The sequence below is a fragment of the Dipodomys spectabilis genome, unplaced genomic scaffold (genome assembly GCF_019054845.1).
Source record: "Dipodomys spectabilis isolate Male_0828 unplaced genomic scaffold, ASM1905484v1 ptg000004l, whole genome shotgun sequence".
Lineage (NCBI taxonomy): Eukaryota > Metazoa > Chordata > Mammalia > Rodentia > Heteromyidae > Dipodomys > Dipodomys spectabilis.
In genome coordinates, this window is record NW_024870681.1 from 913,907 (window position 1) to 935,940 (window position 22,034).

Below are 22,034 nucleotides of genomic sequence, written 5' to 3' on the forward strand. Positions count from 1 at the left end.
CCTGGGCTTCGTTAAGTCTCAAACGCTTTTGTTCCCCCTTCCTCTTCCGAGGCTAGGAATGAGACCCAGAGCCCTTGCACAGGCTAGTCAATCCACTCCATCACTAAGCAACGCCCTCAGCTTTGTAGTTGCCTTTAAATGAGCAGGTTTATATTTGTAGAACCGTGGTAGTAGTTTCTGGGTTGTGTGGGAAAGAGCTCGCTTCCCATTTCCTCTCAAATACGAGGACGTGGTTCGATCTGGAATCCGAGCAACACGATGCCATTGCAAAGACACAGATCGATCAAGCCGAGCGCTATAGGAAAAGCCCGTGGGTGGGGTTTCTGGAGCCTTGTCAACCCATCCTAAGCCCTGATGAGGGCTCTAATTTGACGCTCCTCATTTTTTCTCCCACCGCCCCGAGCCTCCTTCCGTTTTTTTTCAGGACACTTTTGGGGGAGGGCGGCCCATTCCTGGGGACCCGGGCGCGGGTTGGAACCCACAGATCCTGGAGTGGCGCCCCTGGCGGTCAGGAGGCGGGATCACAAATGGCCGCGGGCGCCGCCCCAGCTGGCGGCAGGCCTGGGGCTGGCGAGGGCGGGCGCGGAGGGACGTGGGGAGTGGGGGCGGGGGGCGGGGCCTGGGAGCAGGGGAGCATGGAGGGCCGGGGCCCGGGAGCCGGTGTGGCGCGTCACCGCGACCGCCCCCGCCGGCCCTCCTCCCCCCGGGCGGGGCCAGCTCCGACGGCGCTGACTCAGCAACGCGAGGGGGGAGTTTTGTCCCTCCGCGGACCCCGTTTCTCCGGACCTCAGTCTCTCCACCAGCCTGCCGGTTTCCTTTTTCCGGCGCTCCGGGTGCGAGAGCCAAGTCGCGGCCACTCAGGCGGTGGACTTCGGGGTAACCCCGGCACGCGACGGAAGACCCCCAGAATTGATATTACCCCGTGAGCGGCAGCGTGGGCGCCATGAGCAACGCGGGTGAGGCGCCGCTCTTCCCGCCGAGGGCTCGCCCTCCTACCTCCCCGGCCACGGGTCCTCTTGTGAGGGGCTCGGGGAGGCCCGGCGGCGCGGAGGGCCGGGGGGCGGCTGCGCCCCGGGGCGGAGGTGGCGGCGGCGGTGCGGTAGCCGGGAGGCCCGAGCGGCCTAAGGGGGAGGACGCCCGCCAAGGGCGGCCCCGAAGTCCCAGCTGGGATGCTGGGAGCCCCGAATCCGGGGTCTCCCCCCGACCCTCACCCCCGGCCCCCCGCTTCTGAGGGGCCTTGTAATCGCATCTGCTCTTCCGGCAGGACTGGATTCCGAGAAGGTAGCAGCTCTGATTCAGAGGTTGAATTCCGACCCCCAGTTCGTACTGGCCCAGAATGTCGGGACCACCCACGACCTACTGGACATCTGTCTGAAGAGGGCCACGGTACAGGGCGCCCAGCACGTATTCCAGCACGTGGTACCTCAGGAGGGCAAGCCCGTCACCAACCAGAAGAGCTCAGGTGAGGGGCTTCCACTCCTTAAACGTTATTACTGGACTTCTTCCGACAGCACCCCATTTTGGAGGGTTTGCACTGCCAGAACTTAACAGTAGTACATCACTAGAGAATAAGCAGGCCTGTTGGCATATTTCATTTGAGGACTATAAAGTATCGAGTCCAGCTTGTGCAATTTACTGTATTGTGTCTTGATGTTAAGTGTTTGCAACCCCATGTTTGGTAGGTCTAGTCTGTGCTCTTGATCACACACACACACACACACACACACACACACCATGCAAAAACGTTCATGTCCTCGAGGACTGCGCAGAATTGCCCTGAGAACCATAATATATAAATACATGAAAGAGAAAAAAAAACCCTATGTAATTACATCAAAAGAAGTCCTTTTTTTTTTTTTTTTTAAAGTATGCTTTTTGGTTGCAGCTGTTCCTGTGCTCATAGGCTCAGTTTCCACCAGTGGACAAGTTTGTAATCCTAAAATTAAGTTCTTGTGTTTGGCTGATTGAGAGTTCTTGTTTTACTATTTACAAGCTAGCACCTCTGTCAGTGAAACAACAATAACACACACACAAAAAAAAAACCCAAACCAAAAATAACATCTAGAGTGAAAGATTGGTCATCCAGAAATCTAAGTAAGAGAAACATTCTCAGAATCAAAATTGTGCCAAAAGGATTTTTTAGAAGTCTCTCTCCATTTAGAAATGACTCTTGGTCTATCCATACTGAAAGAAAGCATCAAAACTCATATAGTGTGCCACTTGACCATAGGTATTGTATGTACATTCTATTTCAATAAAATGGACTTTTTTAGTTTTAAAGGAAAAAAATCTTAGCTTTGTACTAATGTTTTGCTGTAGCAGAAAGTATAGTAGAAAGTGAACTGTCAAGCTGCAAATGATCCAGTTAGTGATGTTCTGGTGATCAGTGTTACCTAGTTTAGGTTCCAGTCATCTTTCAGAAAAAGTTTGGAAATACTCATCAAAGCAAGTCAGATCTTACATGTTCTGCCACTTTTATTTACAAAATATTCAAATAACATAAGCCATGCAGCCTGTTTTTATGCTTCAGATTCCCCTCTACTGGAATCATGTAGTATTTAGAAAAGAAGTGGTATACAGCTAAACCTAAGGTAACCATGAGCTACTTTTAAGGAATTGGTGACTTTCAAAAGCACTAATTTTTTTTCTTGTTATGGAATTATTCTTGGTCAGTATAGAAAATTAAGGACCAATAGAAGAATAATTTTTTGTGGGTGTCCATCAAGTCTATAGTCTGTGTATGCATAATATGATCTCATACTTTACACATTATTTATCCACTTTTTGTATATTACCCATAAAGACCTTAAGTCAACACAGGAAGGAGTGACATTGTGGAGGTTCTGAATAATGAAGAGGCTGAGACTTAGTATAAAACTTTCAGGGACAGCATCATGAATAGATTAATCTAAAACATACTAAGTTGACAAAAGATGAGGTGTTTTGATGGAAAGAGTGGGTCTAGTGATGGCAATGGCACTGATGCCAAGGTGCAGGTAAAAAATCTGAATCTGTGAAAATGAAGTGGGAAAACAGGAAACTTTCTAAATAAACATGTTAACATGACTTTTAACAGGTAATTTACTGTTTCATCTATGTCTTAATTTTTTAAAGTTTATTATTATTACTATTATTGAGTCACAGTCTCCTTGTTTTGCCCGGATTGGCCTTAGACTCTTGGCTCAAGTGATCCTCCTGCCTCAGCCCTCCAAACTATCATTTGTGTATATAATCCAGTTAGCCAGTTATCATTCCACTTTGGTTCATTGTTGATTTATTTTTAAAACTTTTTTTTTTTTTTTGTGGGCTTAGGACCTCAAGCTCTGGTTGGCTTTTTCATTCAAGGGAATGAAAAAGGTACTCTACCTCTTGAACCACACCTTTCCTTCCAGCTTTTTGCTGGTTAGTTGGAGATAAGAGTCTCAGGTTTGTCTGTCCAGGCTGGCTCTGAACTAGAATAATCAGATCTCAATCTCTTGAGTAACTAAAATTACACCCAATGTCTATTCATTTTGTTGATTGTGTTTCTTCTTCTGATGTGGTTTACTTAAATGATAATGGGATTTTTTTTTTTTTTCAGTACTGGGGATCAAACCTAGCATCTTGCACATGTTAGGCAGATGCTCTACACTGAGCTACATCTTCAATTCTGTAATGGCTTTTATGTATATAAGTAAAAATTGAAGTGTTAAATACACCAAACCTTTACATAGAGGTCTCATATAGTTATTCCTACCTGCCTTTCGTTTTGCCTTTGTTGTAATGTTTTTGTTCTTTCTGATTTAGTGCTAATGTTCGAATCTTATGGGTTCATTAAAAGAGTTGTAGTATTGAAGTCTTTATGAATACTCATCATAATTTCTTGTTTTGCTTGTTTTAGGGCGATGCTGGATCTTTTCTTGTCTGAATGTTATGAGACTTCCATTCATGAAAAAATTTAATATTGAAGAATTTGAGTTTAGTCAGTCTTACGTGTTTTTCTGGGACAAGGTATGGGACTGGTCTTGCATAATTCTTTTTGTTTTAATAACAACCCAAGTAAAGACTGCCTGTTCATTTCTTGCTTTTCCAGTTACAGCTTACCCTTCTACTATAGATGAAATATCAATTTATTTTGAATTCCAGAGTATCAAAAATTGACTTTTTTCAAAGGCTTTCTTTTTTATATGCTGGGGATCAAACTCAGTGCCTTTTGCATGGTACTAGTGAGCAGAGCTGTAACTTTTTGGTTGGTAAGTTGCAATGAAATAACAAGTTTACTAACTTACTGCTTATTATTTATTTAATTTTTTTAAACTATTATTTGTTTATGTGGTACTAAGGAATTAAACCCAGGACCTCATGCATGCTAAGACAAGCACTAAGCCACACTCCCAGCCTGCTTATTACTTTATTTTATTTTCTTGCCAATCCTGGGGCTTGAACTCAGGGTCTGGCACTGTCTCTTTTGCTCAAGGCTAGCACTCTGCCACTTGAGCCACAGTGCCACTTCTGGCTTTTTCTGTTTATGTGGTACTGAGGTATTGAACTCAGGGCTTTATGCATGCTAGGCAAGCACTCTACCACTAAGCCACATTCCCAGCCCTCTACTTATTATTATTATTATTTTTTTTTGGGGGGGGGGGGTCCGGTCGTGGGGCCTGAACTCTGGGCCTGGGCGCTGTCCCTCAGCTCTTCAGCTCAAGGCTAGCACTCTACCACTTGAGCCACACCGCCACTTCCGGCTTTTTTCTTTTTTGCTTATGTGGTGCTGAGGAATCGAACCCAGGGCCTCAGGCATGCAAGGCAAGCGCTCTACCACTGAGCCATCTTCCCAGCCCCTCTATTTATTATTTTTTTATGTAAAATTTTTAACTTTTTAAAAAAAAATTTATTGTAAAGGGGATGTACAGAGGGGTCACAGTTACATAAGTAAGGTAATGAGTACATTTCTTTTCAAACAGCATTACGCCTTCCCTCGATTTCTCCCACTTTCCTCTCCCCTGACTCCCTTTCCCCTCTTAACTTCATTTTCAATAATTACATTTTTAGCATCTTAGGTTATCTCCTGTTTTAAGGACCTAGTTCCTCCTTTACTGGTAGTTGTCTGAAAAAGTAGAAAATATATGTTTCACTTAAATATCTTTAACACATGTGTAAGTGTCTAGTAGATGTTTATTGATTGAAGACTAAATAATCAGGATTTATTTAAATATTAGAATATGTATACAGTGCACATTTACGCAGTATAATGAAATACATGTACATAGAAGAAACTTCAAATATTCTTATGAAACTAGATACTAATATTTAATTAGCAAGCTTGGTTTTGTTTAATTTATTTACTTATTTGCTGATCCTGGGGCTTGAACTTAAGGTCTGGGTGTTGTCTCTGAGCTTCTTTTGCTCAAAGTTAGTGCTCTACCACTTGAACTATAGCTCCACTTTTGGCTTTTTTGTTAGTTTTGTTGGATATGAGTCTCATGGACTTTCCTGTCTGGGCTGGCTTCAAACCATGTTCTTCAGATCTCAGCCTCCTGAGTAGCTATGATTACAGGTGTGTGCCATTGGCACCTAGTTTTAACTTTGGTTTTAAAATGTTGAGTTCATGAGAGGTCTAAGACTTGTATGTTACTGAACCTCAACTTCCTCTATTCTAGGTTGAGCGCTGTTATTTCTTCTTGAATGCTTTTGTGGACACAGCTCAGAAAAAGGAGCCTGAGGATGGGAGGCTGGTTCAGTATCTGCTTACAAACCCTACAAATGATGGCGGGCAATGGGATATGCTTGTCAATATCATTGGTAAGAGACTTTCTCTAATAGAATTGAAATTCCATATAATTGAACAGAGTACCATAGTTAGGAATAGGCCATTTCTTTGTACAAAGAAATTTGATCTCCAGACGGCTACATAGTTAACTATGAGGCATCATTTGTGTGTGTGTGTGTGTGTATGTAAAAGAGTTAATCAAGAACATTAAAACTGCAAGTATTTGGGCTGGAGATATAGGTCAGTTGTAGAGTGCTTGCTTACTATGTGAAGGCCTTGGGTTTGATCCCTAGCACCACAAACAAAAAAAGCAGACACACCACATACAAAAAGCAAAAGCCTAAAAATTTGTAACTGTTTGAAAATGTCTACATTCATAACATTTTCTTAATTTTTTAACATTTTCATGAGGAGACCATGTGCTGAGCACTTTTCACAGTATGATAGGCAAAAAGGATAAAATGTGTTTTAAAATAGTAGATAAATATGTTCTTAAAAACCCATTTAATAATACAAAACATAAGATTTTTCTGAATTAAATGAGCAAAATACAGCCTATTTTTAGAAGCAGTATATCTTTTTACAGGGTTTCTAATACTAGGGTATATTTTTGCCTTATCATACACTACAATTTGCTTTCTTTTAGAAAAATACGGCGTTGTCCCTAAGAAATGCTTCCCTGAATCTCATACAACAGAGGCAAGCAGAAGAATGAATGATATTCTGAATCACAAGGTACAGTGTATGGAACAGGGTGGCATTGACTTTAGCATACCCATCTTAAAACTTGTTTGGCAAGCCGGGCGCTGGTGGCTCACGCCTGTAATCCTAGCTACTCAGGAGGCTGAGATCTGAGGATTGCGGTTCAAAGCCAGCCTGGGCAGGAAAGACCGTGAGACTCCTATCTCCAATAAACCACCAGAAAACCGGAAGTGGCGCTGTAGCTCAAGTGGTAGAGTGCTCGCCTTGAGCTGAAGAGCTGAGGGACAGCGCCCAGACCCAGAGTTCAAGCCCCACGACCGACAAAAAAAAAAAAAAAAAAAATTTGTTTGCCTTTTTAAAGGGACACCATAGCCACTGATGTCAGGGTCTATCAAAAGTAATGTATTAACTTTTAAAATAATTTAATTTTTTTCCTCTTAAAATGTTTCTCATTTTATTTCTGTTGATATTTTTTTCCCCTAAATGTTGCCTTTTGAGTACTCAACAGAAAAAACACAGTGTTTAGTTAGTATAGGCCACATGGTGCTCTTCACTTGGTTCTAATGGAGTTGGGCTGAGGCTGTTTTACATACCAACAAAATAACTATAAAGCTTTCTTATTTCCTTTTTTTTTTTTGTAGGTGTGGGGCTTGAACTTAGGGCTGGGTGCTGTCCCTGAGCCTCTTTGTCCTCAAGGCTAGTGCTCTACTGCTTGAGATAATGTAACTCAAGCAGTTTTTGATTAATTGAAGAGTCTCACAGGGACTTTTCTGCCCAGGCTTGCCTTAAACCGCAGTCCTCAGATCTCAGCCTCCTGAATAGCTAGGATTACAGGCATGAGCCTGTAAAGTATTAAAGAGTATTCTGAGTTCATAAACTTCTCCAGACCACATCAGTGTGGTTTATCCACCCACAGAAGGATTGATGTAGTCACTGAACTGTTTGTTGCTTAAGTTATCTTAGTGAATCATTTTCTCTTCTCTGCATAACCCATTTTCCCAAGGAGGACTTTAAATCCTATAAGGATGCTGCTCTGCTAGCCAAACATCTTTTTTGAGAACTGGGAGTTGCAGAAATCTGCTATCCTTATCTACAAGGCTGAAATTGGATCTGTCAGCCCTGGGAACAAAGATTACAGTTTAAAGTAAATACAAATGTATTTTACTCAATATTAGAAGTAGGCTATATTTTCACCCAGGAAACTGAGAATTCTTATTCAAAAACTAAAGTTTCATTAATAGTACAGCTTTGGATTCAGTTTTGAGAGGGAACAAGATTCTCTTCAGCATTGGAGTTTATTTTCAGATTTGACTTTATTTTGAGCATTTCTTAGTATTGAAAGCAACAAAAAATGAGAACTATATTGAGAGTTGATATCCCCATTGTTGTAGTGATTTGGTAGAGAAGGAAAATTGAATAATCACATTCCAGATAAAAATCCTTTAGAGTGGCTTAGCACTCTAATCAGCTTATTTCCTGTTTGTTTGCTTGCTTTTTAAGGGCGATTGGCATTATTGAATCAGATATTTTTTCCACGCACATACAGATAATTAGTTGTAGAGCAGGAACAGTTCTGTTTAGTATTCTTTGGGGATAATCCATATCTTATCTCCTGATGGACAATATATTTTTGCTGTGTGTATATGTATACTAGCTGGAGAAAAACATTTGTGTCTATAAACTCCTTGGGTCTTCAAAGTATAACTGGCATTAATCTGTTAGTTTTATTTGCAGTTTGTATAACTATTGGAGTACTAACTAAGTTTCTCTCATAGATGAGAGAATTCTGTATACGACTACGGAACCTGGTACACAGTGGAGCAACTAAAGGAGAAATCTCAGCTACCCAGGACACCATGATGGAAGAGGTAATAAGAATCGTTTGGATTTTTGGTAACTCTTCTAAAGAATTCTTAGAATATTCCGTCTGTTAACCTGGTTTGGAAGTGTAGCCATTGCAATTAATATTTTAATTAAGTGAAAATGACTTATTGTAGCTGAACAAATAAAAATCTGAGGTTTAACTTTCCTTTGCATTTTAATACAGGATTCATACTCAGATTTTGGGTTTAGTAGCCTATGTATAATTTGTTCATTTATGCATTTTGTAAACATTGAATACTTTCTGCAAGTTTGACACTAAAGAGAAACAAAGATAAGAAAACTAGGGAAGGTGGCTCAGTGGTAGAGCGCTTGCCTTGCATGCCTGAGGCCCTGGGTTCAATTCCTCAGCACCACATAAGCAAAAAAGAAAAAAGCCGGAAGTGGCGTTGTGGCTCAAATGGTAGAGTGCTAGCCTTGAGCTGAAGAGCTGAGGGACAGCGCCCAGGCCCAGAGTTCAGGCCCCACGACCAGACTCCAAAAAAAAAAGAAAAAAGAAAACTAGTCTCTGCTGGCAAAACACATGAATAATGATAATAAATCCTTACAGGATTTTGTGGTCATGGTGGGGAATGACTAATTCAGTAATAGGGAAGATATCTGAGCTAGCTCCTGAAAGAGCAGTAGGAATTTACCAGGTGTCTAATATAGAAGGTTTCTCTGGTAAAGGGAGTGTGTTTGTATACTAGCATTAGATGTAAGAGATCCTAGACAGATGTCAGGACTTTTAGTTTTATTCAGTAAGAGTAAAGATGATGAGCTGCTGGTGTTATATTGTTAAAATAGTATGTGTGGAAACATTTTAGAAAACTTAAAAAGCACCAAACACATATCAAGTTGTAAGAGTATTTATTATTGGGCTGGGAAGGTGGCTTAGTGGTAGAGCGCTTGCCTTGCATGCATGAGGCCCTGGGTTTGATTCCTCAGCACCACATAAGCAAAAAAAAGAAAAAAAAGCCAGAAGTGGTGCTGTGGCTCAAGTGGTAGAGCACTAGCCTTGAGCTGAAGAGCTGAGGGACAGTGTCCAGGCCCAGAGTTCGGGCCCCATGACTGGACCCCAAAAAAAAAAAAAAAAAAAAAAGAGTATTTATTATTGAAGCAGATAAGAATCTTTATTACTTAATACAGTTTATAATCTAGAGTAAATATTCATAAAACTGTGAACTTACTTTGAGAAAAGAACAAGCATTATCTTTTCTGACATTGAGCTCATTAGTAGTTCTCATTTCAAGATTGTGAAGTTAAAATGGCTGAGTTTTTCAATGTGTTTCATTTTAGTGTTTCTAATGCTTAACTTGTGTTTGTCTTCATATTTTAAGAATGGCAATATAGGCAGGTACCGGTGGCTCATGCCTGTAATCCTAGCTACTCAGGAAGCTGAGATCTGAGGATCAGGGTTCAAAGCCACCCGAAGCACGAAAGTCTGTGAGACTCTTATCTCCAATAAACCACTCAGAAAACTGGAAGTGGTGTTGTGGCTCAAGTGGTAGAGCTCTAGCCTTGAACTGAAGAGCTGAGGAACAGCACCCATGCACAGAGTTCAAGCCCACGACCAACATCAACAACAAAAAGAATGGCAATATAAAGTGGTCTGTGGATTCGGCCTGTGTGAGGTCTAGCCTTCTCTTTACTTAACTGACATGTAACATAGGACAATGTCTTAGCTTCTTTTGTGTGTATGTGTGTTGGACTTGGGGCTTGAGCTTGGGGCCTAAGCTCTGCCCTTGAGCTTTTTCGCTCAAGGTTAGTACTCTACCACTTCAGCCACAGCTCCTCTACTGGCTCTTTCAGTGCTTAAGAGAGATAAGAGTCTCATGAACTTTCCTGCCTGGGCTGGCTTTGAACCATGATCCTCAGATCTTAATCTCTTGAGTAGCTAGTTTTTAGACGTGAACCACAGTGCCCAGCCTGTCTAAAGTCTCAGTTTGTATGTTTGTTTGTTTCTTTCTTTTGTACCCCTACTGGGGCTTGAACTCAGGACCTTATGATCTCCCTTTGCTTTCTCACTCAAGGCTGGCCCTCTACCACTTGAGCCACAGCTTCATTTTGGCTTCTTGGTAATTAGTTGGACTTTCTGCTGAAGTTGGCTTTGAATCATAATCTTCAGATCTTGGCCTCACGAGTAGCTAGGATTACAGCATGAGCCACTGGTACCTAGCATAAAGTCTTATGTTTAACACAGTACCTGTTTCTCACATATTTGTTGTAGATGAATTCAGAAGTTTCATTTAAAACACATTTGAATTATCTCATATTTATCTTTCTGTACTTCTTAAATGTTTCTATTAAAGTGAGATATTTTACTGTAGAAGGAAAAAAACCACAGAGATTTAGATTCTGGTTCTATTAATATCCTGTAATCTTGGGTAGATCACTTGAGATTCAGTTTGGGATTTAAGGTAATTTCCTTATTGAATTTTTTTTTTTTTTTTTTTTTTTGAGAAAAAAGTAAGGAATTAAATACAAGAATGTGAAGTAGTAAGTATCTTGCATGGAGCACAGTCCAGTAACTGTTAGTTTTCTTCCTCATTGCTTGAAATAAAGTGACAGAGGCCATCCCTTCTGCATAATTTGCCTTCATTTATGATTAGGTTAAGATAGTGGGGGTGTGGCAGGATGGAGATTCTACCTTTATGGAAAAGGTCCGAATACTGCTTCTTAGAGACCTAAGTATCATCTTGGCTTGTGATGTTTACTTTAATGATCATTGGATTACTATGTTGTAAGATCCATGTCCTAATCATAAGATTGCTGGAGGAAAGTAATTGGCTGATAAGAATTAGAGCAGAGGGTTGAAGGTGTGGTTTAAGTGGTAGAGCATCCACCTTGCAAAGCCAAGGCCCCCAGTTCAATCCCTAGCACTAAAAAATGCTTTGCAGTACAGGGGGAAATATATAGGGCAGATACATTTTTCAAATGTTTTGTTTTACCTTTCCTACCTTTACTTGAAGAAATAGTAAGGCACCACTTTAAGTCCCAAGTATAGGTATTTACATAATGATTCTACCTGAACTGTTCATCAAAGACTTCTATGTGGTAGGTTTTTAAATTTTTATAATTCTCTAAATGACTACTCTTTATTGAAACTGACTCTTTGGTAATAAAGGTTCTAACTTCATATAAAGCCACAAATTAGTACTTAAGATTTGCCTGGGATTATGGGCAAGTCAAAATGATGACTTAAATGAACCACCATGTAGCTCAGAAAGCTTTGAATGGCATGTGTTTAGGCTAAAGACAGTTTTTCTGAGAGAAGTACAGGTTGCTTATAAAGGCAGATCTGTTTTGGAGATGTATAGCCACCTCTGTAACAATGTTTTCTCCTTGTATCCACTCTTCTAGCGGGATCCTTTTAGGATTGTTGCATTCCTACCAAAATCTTGTCTTTTATCAACAAATTCATAAGTAAATGCCAGAAAAGGGACAGAAAGATATTTTAATTGATTTAGGAAAGTATATAGCATAGTCCTCAGTTCTTAAGAACAACACAGGACTAGTGATGTAGCCCAGTAGTAGAGTGTTTGCCTTATAAAACTTCAGGCCCGGGCTGGGAAGGTGGCTCAGTGGTAGAGCACTTGCCTTGCATGCACAAGGCCCTGGGTTCGATTCCTCGGCACCACATAAGCAAAAAGAAAAAAGCCAGAAGTGGTGCTGTGGCTCAGAAGGTGGCTCAGTGGTAGAGTGCTTGCCTTGCATGCACGAGGCCCTGGGTTTGATTCCTCAGCACCACATAAGAAAAAAGCCAGAAGTGGTGCTGTGGCTCAAGTGGTAGAGCGCTAGCCTTGAGCTGAAGAGCTGAGGGACAGCGTCCAGGCCCAGAGTTCAGGCCCCACAACAGGACCCCAAAAAAACAAAAAACTTCAGGCCTTGAGTTTAATCCTAGTGCTACAAAAATGGAAAGAAGGAGGGGAGAGGGAGGAGGGAAACGAAGGAAAATGTGTTTGTATTTTTGATATGTTATGCCAAATCATCCTGGAGTTTTCGCATCAGTGTCTGATAGAACTTGTTTCCCTTTAGTTTTATAAAGTAAACAATTCAATTTTTGCCAATCTGATAGGTTAAATAATACTATCTCACTGTAATTTTATATTTTTTTTAATCTGGAGAATGAACACCATTTCTGTGAACTCTCTATTTGTATCCTTTATCTATTTTTCTTCTTAACCTTTTACTAATTTCTTTCTGTGGTGTCGTGGTCCCCACTTTCCTCTAGGTCATTCTGGACAATGAACCCAGTACCTCCTGCATAGGAGGCAGGCAGACACTACCACTAAGTTGCATTCCAGCCTTCAGAAGTAAATGAATAATAAGTAATCTAAGAGTGATACATGCTATGAGGACCATAAAATATGATAATTAGTAGAGGGGACAAGTCTTTCTAAGTTCAGATCTGATCTGAAATGGGGGTAAAGAAGAACATCCCACACAAGACAGCAGGTACAAATGCTCTGAGATAGAAAAAAAAGATGGTATTTTTGAGAGCTAAAAAGATATGGGGCTGGGAATGTGGCTTAGTAGTAGAGTGCTTGCCTAGTATGCATGAAGCCCTGGGTTTAATTCCTCAGTACCACATAAACAGAAAAAGCCAGAAGTGGTACTATGGCTCAAGTGGTAGAGTGCTAGCTTTGTGTGGGGGGGGCAGGGGGGGCGGGGAGGGGGGGGGTTCGTAGGACTTGAACTCTGGACTTGGGCACTGTCCCTGAGCTCTTCAGCTCAAGGTGAGCACTGTACCACTTGAGCCATAGCACCATTTCCAGTTTTCTGGTGGTTAATTGGAGACAAGAGTCCCACTGACTTTCCTGCCTGAGCTAGCTTTGAGTTGCAGTCCTCAGATCTCAACCTCCTGAGTAGGTAGGATTATAGGCCTAAGCCCCCACCAGCACTCAGTTTAGAGTACTAGCCTTGAGCAAAAGAAGCTCAGAGACAGTGCCCAAGCACTGAGTTCAAGCCCCAGGACTGGCCAAAAAAAAAAAAGAAGAAGGTATTGTGGTTTGAACTTGGAAAGCAAAGGTGGGAGTCATTGAAACAGATCTTATAGAGGAAATGGGAATTGGCTTATATAGGACCTACAGACCATAGTACAGCTTGCATTTTATTTAAATGACATACTTTTGTTTTAAAACCTTTACTCTGGGGCTAGGAAGGTGGCTTAGTGGTAGAGCACTTGCCTTGCATGCCTAAGGCCCTGGGTTTGATTCTTCAGCACCACATAAGCAAAAAGAAAAAAGCCAGAAGTGGTGCTGTGGCTCAAGTGGTGGAGCACTAGCCTTGAGCTGAAGAGCTGAGGGACAGCACCAGGCCCAGAGTTCGGGCCTCACGACTAGACCCCCCCCCCTAAAAAAAAAACAAAACCTTTACTCTGCCCAGATACAGGTGGCTCATGCCTGTAATCTTAGCTACTTGGGAGGCTGAGATCTGAGGATCATGGTTCAAAGACAGCACGGGCAAGAAAGTCCATAAAAGTCTTACCTCCAGTTAACTACCAAAAAGCCAGAAATGGAGCTGTGGCTCAAAGTGTCAGAGTGCTAGCCTTGAGCACAAAAGCCCAGGGATAGAACCCAAGCCTTGAATTCAAGCTTCCAGGGTAGGGGGAAGGAGACAAAACGTTTACTACGAAGTTGGACATGGTGGTGCATGCCTGCAACCCTAGTAAAACTGGGCAACTGAGGCAGGAGGATCAAAACTTCCAGGCTAGCCGGGCGCTGGTGGCTCACGCCTGGAATCCTAGCTACTCAGGAGGCTGAGATCTGAGGATCGTGGTTCAAAGCCAGCCCGGGCAGGAGAAACCGTGAGACTCCTATCTCCAATAAACCACCAGAAAACCGGAAGTGGCACTGTAGCTCAAGTGTTAGAGCGCTCGCCTTGAGCTGAAGAGCTGAGGGACAGCGCCCAGGCCCAGAGTTCAAGCCCCACGACCGACAAAAAAAAAAAAAAAAACTTCCAGGCTAGCCTGGCTACATAGTGAGATTTTATCTAAAAAAAACAACAACAACAAACCCAAACCAAATAAAAACCCTCCCTCTGGATGTTTTATACCAGCTATAAATCAGCAGGAAAAGAGGGGAGACACAATGGGAAGCTAATTGTGGTCACATAGATTAGAGATTATAATGGTTTGGGCAAGGTTGGTAAGAGTGAAGAGGAATACATCAATTTCAGGGTAGATATTGGGAGTGATCCTGTTGAGGCTTGCTGATGAGTCATTTGTGAAGGACAAGAAAAGTGTAGTATCCAGGTGATATCTTGGTGTCTTCTGATGAGATCTCGCCTATATGAGAGAAGGGTGTTTGGAAGTTAGGGCAGTAGGGTAGAGAGTGTGCAGAAAGGGATGATGTGTGAAGGAGAAAAGTCAGAAATGAAGAAGCAAGGTTTTGTAGGAGGGACAGATCGATCTGGTCTAAAGCTTTAAACCCTAAAGTACATGTGACTAACCGAGGATTTTATTAAATGCAAATTGAGTAGGTCTGAAGTGGGGTAAGAGAATCTGCATTTATATTTCCTTTCTTTGGTTCAAACATCACTCTAGAAGCAATCTCAATATCATTATTTGATTACTAGTTATCTGTATCTAAATCATGTAACTTCTAGGTATACTTTTATATGTCTTTCTCGGTCTGAATATACATTTAATGCCTCTAGAAGTTATTTTACTTGTGTGCCTGATCAAGTAGCTTCTGTTTTGTTGTTTTTAAACAGATGCTTGCCCTTCTTCCATTCTCCACTAGAAAGCAGTAGAGAGCTATCTTTCCTTTCTTTTCCATTTCTCTTTGTAGCACATTCCCTTATTCCTCTCTTACAATAAGCTCATTGCCCTCATTGAAGGCAGTTTGAATTGCCTTCAAAGTTCAGCTCTTTATGAGGATACTTATAGCCAGTATGCATGAACAAAAGATCATTTTGCCTGTGAACCTAGTTTTTCTATGAGTAAGACTAATTAAGGTAAATGATTTAAGAGCATTATAGCAAGCTGGGTGTGGTGGTGGACACTGCACTCAGAAGATTGTGGAAGGAGGATCCCAAGTTTGGGCCAGCTTGGACTGCATAGGGACTTCAAGGTTGGCCTGGACTACATAGTGAGACTGTGTCTCAAACAAAAACATTGTAGCTTTGCATTTTATTAATATTTATACAGTCCTTTAGATTTTGATGTGCATACTCTCAACTCAATACTGGCAGTAGAATTGAAGATTCTATGATCCTGCCATGTTTGCACTAGCTTGGCTAGTGAAATCTTTCTTAGGCTTACCAGTTTTGCCTCTGTACAAACAACTTGGTTGAACTACCTTCTCTTCACCTTCCTGCCATTTGTGCCTGCTTATAGCTGGATTTAGACAGAAGGTTCTCATCCTTCTGAATATTCATGACTGGTTCTCACCTGTTAGATCCTTCCCCCTCTCACATAACTGACTTTTCTTCCAGATTAATCCATGGTGTAGGAATTGACTCAATACTATTCATTTGTTTTAAAGTTGGCATCTGTACGTTTTCCTCCATGTTCTATGTCTCAGGCTTTCTGTGTTGTTTTTTCTTTTTCCTTTCCTTATGCTGATTCTGTTATTCACCATTGATTTCAGCAAGTCATTTAAAATAGAATTCTTCTCTAGAAAAAAGTACTTTTAAGAGACCAAGTACAGTTGCACTCCTTTATAAATTCAGATTTGCAAGCGCTTTCCAATTTATACTTTGCCTTCTGATACATATTTAACTAGACCTTCTCATGAGACCTGCCTTATTATGAGATACATTTAACTGGACCTTCCTGACACCAAATGTAGCTTTTCTGATGGGCCATAGATTGTTAGACGGGAATTATACATATCCACATAGGAAGATTAGTTTAAATTCCCAATTTAATTAGCAAGGATATAAAGCCTTAATCAGAAGCCAGATGGCCCCAAGAAGTGAGTGTAAATTCAGTGTATCCCAGTATGGCTTCCCCTAGCTCTTCCCTTCCAAGGACTCAAAGGATATCTTAGTGGATCAAAAAACTTAGAACTTTCTCCAGTAATTTATATTGGAAGGAATAATTGCAAACACTAACTTGTGTGTGTATTTAAAAAAAATCAAAAGTAATAATTATTGGGCTACAGAGTTGGAGAATTGCAGAATCAGTTCCAGGTGCCACTATGCCAAACATCTCTCTGCCTTTAGCTTTCTAGCATTTTGGAAGGTGTATACTCCCTTAGTCTAGCCACTTGATTCTATTTCAATAAATTTTTATCAGGTTGGTCCTAACATTTATGTTTGCTGAAATCACAATTATAAGTATATGTTCAGTAAATACTTCTTTTGTGTGGAATAAAAACTCAGATTGCTATTGCAAAAAAACTGAAGTAGAATGCAGTCAGTACATTAGCAGAGATATTTACTAGAAAGAGAAGGATGCATAAATCTGGCAGTAATTTAATAGAACAGTCCCAGATGGTTAGGCTGAAGCCAGCGCCTAATGAGAATGAAGGCTATGTCTGTGGAGAATTTTGGACAATTCCTGCAGAAATAGTACATGTGTACAAGCCAAGTTGATTTCATAAGTGTTGTAAAGTTTTATGTAATAAAAAGTTTGTTTTCCTACATGAACTTCAATTTCATAACAAGAATGGCATATAATACCTAAGCACAGAGAAGAGACTTCATGAAAGATAACTAATCCTTTGTTATAATAATGCATACACTTCAAAACGATTGTACTATCATTACATCTGGGCTTTCTGCGACTACAGGTAGTGGCTATGGAAGGCCCTCTATCTCCTTCTAGAAACCAGCTCCTTTATGTGTTTTCTCTTTGTGCTTAAAAAATTTTTTTTCTCAATCATCTGTGCTGATAAAGATAAAATTGTAATCATTATAATTGGTACAGAGATTGAGCAATGTAGTAATAATGACAGAACTTGGTATCATATCATGATTTCCATTCTCACAAGTGACATCCTTTGCAATAACACCTTCTTATACAAAGAATTGGTCCATAATTGCTGAGCCAAGTTCATTCACTCATCAGAATTTCCAGAGTTTGATCTGGCTGCCTGACTGTCTGGGAACTCCAGAGTATACAAGTACTAACAGTCAGAACTCATATATCCCTGTGATCCACTGCTCTAGTTGGCAGAATTGCATTAAGAACCTCCAGAGTGGGTACCCATGCCGAGAAGGCTTCATGAAATTCTTATGAGAATAAAAGAAGCTGTGAATTCAGTCAGACTCACTGTAATCCCCAGCAAGCTTCACCAGAGGAAACAGTGCTTTCAGTAAGAGCATGGTGTGCCACATGTCTTCAAAATGAAATGACTGTTGGAGACAGACAGGCTGCTCTGGTTAGTGCATACACTCCCTCCTTGTCAGGTTTTGTCACAGTTACTACTGAACGTGCTTATCCTTCAGACGTACTTCTCACCCAATTCTTGGGGTAGTGTGAAGATCCCTAGATCCTTGGATGGTGTTGAGTTGCTGTCAGGAGAACCAAAACCACCAGCAGCTTCTTTCCCCTTTGAAAAGATCTCTACCGTAAAACTAGTAAACAGGTCGCAATCACAGAAAATCAAATAGATTCAGTCTCTACAGTAGATTGTTTCAGCTATGTTACTAAAGTTTCACAGTCCTGTGTTTTGTGTGTGAGAGAAAACTGAACATGAATTTATTGGAAAGAGACACCTACTTTCCACTGCTTTCCCATTAGAAACAGGAGAGTAACTGCTAGCTAATATCACCAGACATACTGTGAAAGACATTAAATTTTTAATAGACATACCTGACACTGTTATAAGGCATTGGGTATTCAGCAGTGAGCCAATGGGTAAGAATCCCTACCTTTTCATAGTTTGCATTCTATTAGGAAAGGCAAACTTTATACATATATATATACACATATATGTATAATGTACACCCATGTGCATATATACATATATGTATATATACCAGAAAGTAAGTAGTATGAAGAAGAAATTTGTAACTCTATTCTGAGGAATATGAGTGCACATCATTTATTTAGTTTGCTAAATAGTGATTTGTGTTCACTAGTATTTTTTCTTTGTCCTGAATGCTGGATAAATTTTGTGAGAAGCAGATGACCCTCCTGCTTTGCCCACTAGAGAGCAGACTTGGTCCAAAGCTCACCTCCAGTTTTGTACATTTGAGAACAGGGGACCTTACTTCACAAGAGCAGTCTCTTATCAAGAAAATACAGTTTTGGGTCTGGGAAGGTGGCTCAGTGGTAGAGCGCTTGCCTTGCATGCATGAGGCCCTGGGCTTGATTCCTCAGCACCATATAAGCAGAAAGAAAAAGCCTGAAGTGGCACTGTGGCTCAAGTGGTAGAACGCTAGCCTTTAGCTGAAGAACTGAGGGACAGTGCCCAGGCCCAGAGTTCAGGCCCCAGGACCAGACTCCCCCCCACAAAAAAAAATACAGTATCATGGACCTTGGAGATTATATTGTGCAAAATTTGTTTTTTAAATTAGAGTTCACTCAACTATTTATTAAAGCGTTACAAGCTAACTTAAATGTGAATGACTTTGGGTAATTTATAGTCCTGGTAAACAAATAGTATAAAAGCCATAGGGCTCAATTTACAGAGCTTCACTGGAATCAAGGAAGAAGAGTTGTCATCCTTATCCACATTTATATCTTAAATATTCATATATTATTTTTAATGATTTTTTGAGATTAAGTGATTACATACATTTCACACATTTCACACACAGTATTGTGAGATAGTGATACTTGAAGTCACAAACACATTTTAACCTTCACAAGGCAAATTGTCATTATCATGGTCTATAATGTTTGTGAATTCTATGAGTTTTAACAATACAACTATTTCTTCCACATCAGATTAAATGTATTTTTGATAAAAAATTCTTATTTATAAAATATATGTAATGGGCCATGAATACTGTCTTGCAAAAAGTTCACCATAGACTTCATTTAGATAGTTGAAATGCAGATTACTTCTAATATATAATATGCCTTGCATATGATAGGCAAGCAGTCTACTAACATCCTGAGCTTCAGTGATGCATTTTTGGGGAAAAGGAGGGGATAACTTAATATTTTTTACTTTAGGTAGGGAGTCATGCACAATAAAATACTGTGCAAATTATATTGCACAACATTCATACCTACCTTTAAAGTATGTATAAAAGTAAACAGAAGGGCTGGGAAGGTGGCTCAGTGGTAGAGCGCTTGCCTTACATGCCTGAGGCCCTGGGTTTGATTCCCCAGCACCACATAAGCAAAAAGAAAAAAAGCCGAAAGTGGCGCTGTGGCTCAAGTGGTAGAGCGCTAGCCTTGAGCTGAAGAGCTGAGGGACAGCGCCCAGGCCCAGAGTTCAGGCCCCACAACTGGACCCCCCCCAAAAAAAAAGTAAACAGAAATTCACTTAGTCACCCTAACCTTCATCAGGCCCAGTCCTATGTTCCCTTTTTGTTGTCCAGAGCTTAACTGAACTGGATTCACTGCCCATGGATAACAGAATTAATCAAAATGGTTTCACTCTTGCATATACTTACAGCATTTAATCATTGAATATACCCTGGTTTCTGTCTATAAAACCTTCTTAATATAAATATGTATCTAGCTGTACATCTTCCCTATCTTTGTTCTGACCATAGTTAGTAGTGGTAATGTTCTTGTGGTAACAGTTTCCTGAAGTTGCCATTGTGGCCTTGGTGCTAAGCAAGTACATAATGACTCTAGTCTGTGTGAATCCATAGCTAGAGTAACTCAATTCCTTTTGCTTATGTGTTGTCCTACTCTCCCCACCTTTTCTGTGCTAGAACTACCAACCTGAACATAATTTAACATTAAAGAGAAGTGGTTCAAGACCAGCAGTTCAGGTTCATAAAATGCACAGTAAATCCTAATATAGGAAGGCTCTCTAGTGGAAAGCACAACAAAATGACATAAAGACAAGCATGACCTCTTTTGTAAGTTAATGTACTTCTGTAAAATTAGTAGCACTATAGCAATAAAGAACAAATTGTAGCCAGCTGCCAGTAGCTCACACCTATAATCCTAGCTGCTCAGGAAGATGACCACAGTTCAAAGCCAGCCCAGGAAGTCCATGAGACTCTTGCCTCCAGTTAACTACCCAAAAAGCCAGAAGTGGAGCTGTGGTCCAAGAGGTGGATTGCTAGCCTTGAGCATAAAAGCTCAAAAACATCATTCAGGCCCTGAGTTCAAGCCCTGGGACCAGCACACACACACAAAGAACAAAATGCTTATTCGTACAGGAACATGAATATGCCCTGTGATTCTATTTATATGAAATTAATGAATAGGCAAAACTGATCCTTAGCTGTAGAAGTCAAAATGGAGTTACCTATATAAGCAGTTGTGGATTATTTACTGTAAAGAAGTCAAATAAAGCTTTTTTAGGTGTTCTATAATTGACACATCAGTATTTAAATGTGCTAAAATCAAATGAATTGGCTGGATATTGGTGGCTCACTCCTGTTATCCTAGCTACTCAGGGGAGACAGATCTGAGGATTGTAGTTTGAAGCCAGCCCAGGCAGGAAAGTCTGAGAGACTCTTTTTTTGGGGGGGGGCGGGGGGGGCGGTCATGGGGCCTGAACTCTGGGCCTGGGCGCTGTCCCTCAGCTCTTCAGCTCAAGGCTAGTGCTCTACCACTGGAGCCACAGCGCCACTTCCGGCTTTTTTCTTTTTGCTTATGTGGTGCTGAGGAATCAAACCCAGGGCCTCATGCATGCAAGGTAAGCGCTCTACCACTGAGCCACCTTCCCAGCCCTCTGAGAGACTCTTATATTCAATTATGCACCAAAAATGTCAGTATGGCCAGGCACTGGTGGCTCATACCTGTAATCCTAGCTACTCTGGAGACTGATACCTGAGGATTGCAGTTCAAAGCCAGCCTGGCAGGAAAGTCTGTGAGACTCTTATCACCAATTAAACACCAGAAAACCAGAAGTGGCGCTGTGAGTCAAGAGGTAGAGTGTTCACCTGGAGCTGAAGAGCTCAGGGACAGTGCCTAGGCCCAGAGTTCAAGCCCCACAGCCAACAAAAAAAGAGCTTAGAGCTGTGGCTCAAGTGTAGAGCACTAGCCTTGAGCAAAAATGCTCAGGGATGGCGTCTATGGTCTGATTTCAAGCCCTAGGACATAAGAAATAATGAATTGAGTTGTGTACACTTAGGAGCAATGCATGTTATACTTACTGAATGTATATAAGTAAATGAGTTCGTGGGAATTTGGATTTATTTGGTACAAACAGTGTAGGCATATGAGAGATGGAGTTTGATCAATGTGGTGATTGGGCAGAAAAGAAGACGTAAATTACAGCATTATGTTTTTTAAAAAAATATGAGAATTAAGATAGAAAAGGAAGTACTTTATATATTCTGACTTTTATAAGGTTTTTCTTTATTTTTCTATTTTTGCTATTCTATAAAATGAAAACAGTGTAAATGTATCTTCAGATTATATTGAGGCTAACTTGAAGATGTAAGGACATCATTAGGAAATTTGTTATTTAAGGATTGTGATGTCACTTAGTGGTAGAATACTTGTATCACTTTTGAGGCCCTGGGTTCAATCCCCAGTTCTGCTCCTGCCTCCCCCCTCAAATAATACATTACTGTCTTGCAATCTTAAAAAAATATGGTATCATATTACTAAAAGTTGCTTATTTTTCAAATAATAACTTTTAATAAGCATCACCATCCAAGCTCCAGCCGAAAATTCAGTTAGTGA

At 40.8% G+C, this 22,034-nt stretch overlaps 1 protein-coding gene and 1 pseudogene across 1 annotated transcript in view; one reads left to right on the forward strand and one right to left on the reverse strand.

Moving 5' to 3' along the window:
* Positions 1-743: 743 nt before the first annotated feature.
* Blmh (bleomycin hydrolase) overlaps positions 744-22,034 on the forward strand; it is a 50,900-nt gene continuing 29,609 nt past the window's right edge. Inside the window, exons 1-6 of the mRNA XM_042692457.1 lie at positions 744-956; positions 1,265-1,462; positions 3,881-3,990; positions 5,640-5,781; positions 6,396-6,484; positions 8,227-8,319. Of these exons, the coding sequence (XP_042548391.1) occupies positions 944-956; positions 1,265-1,462; positions 3,881-3,990; positions 5,640-5,781; positions 6,396-6,484; positions 8,227-8,319 (645 nt within the window). The 5' untranslated portion in view covers positions 744-943. The remainder of the gene's footprint in view (positions 957-1,264; positions 1,463-3,880; positions 3,991-5,639; positions 5,782-6,395; positions 6,485-8,226; positions 8,320-22,034) is intronic.
* LOC122120191 lies at positions 17,138-19,983 on the reverse strand (annotated as a pseudogene).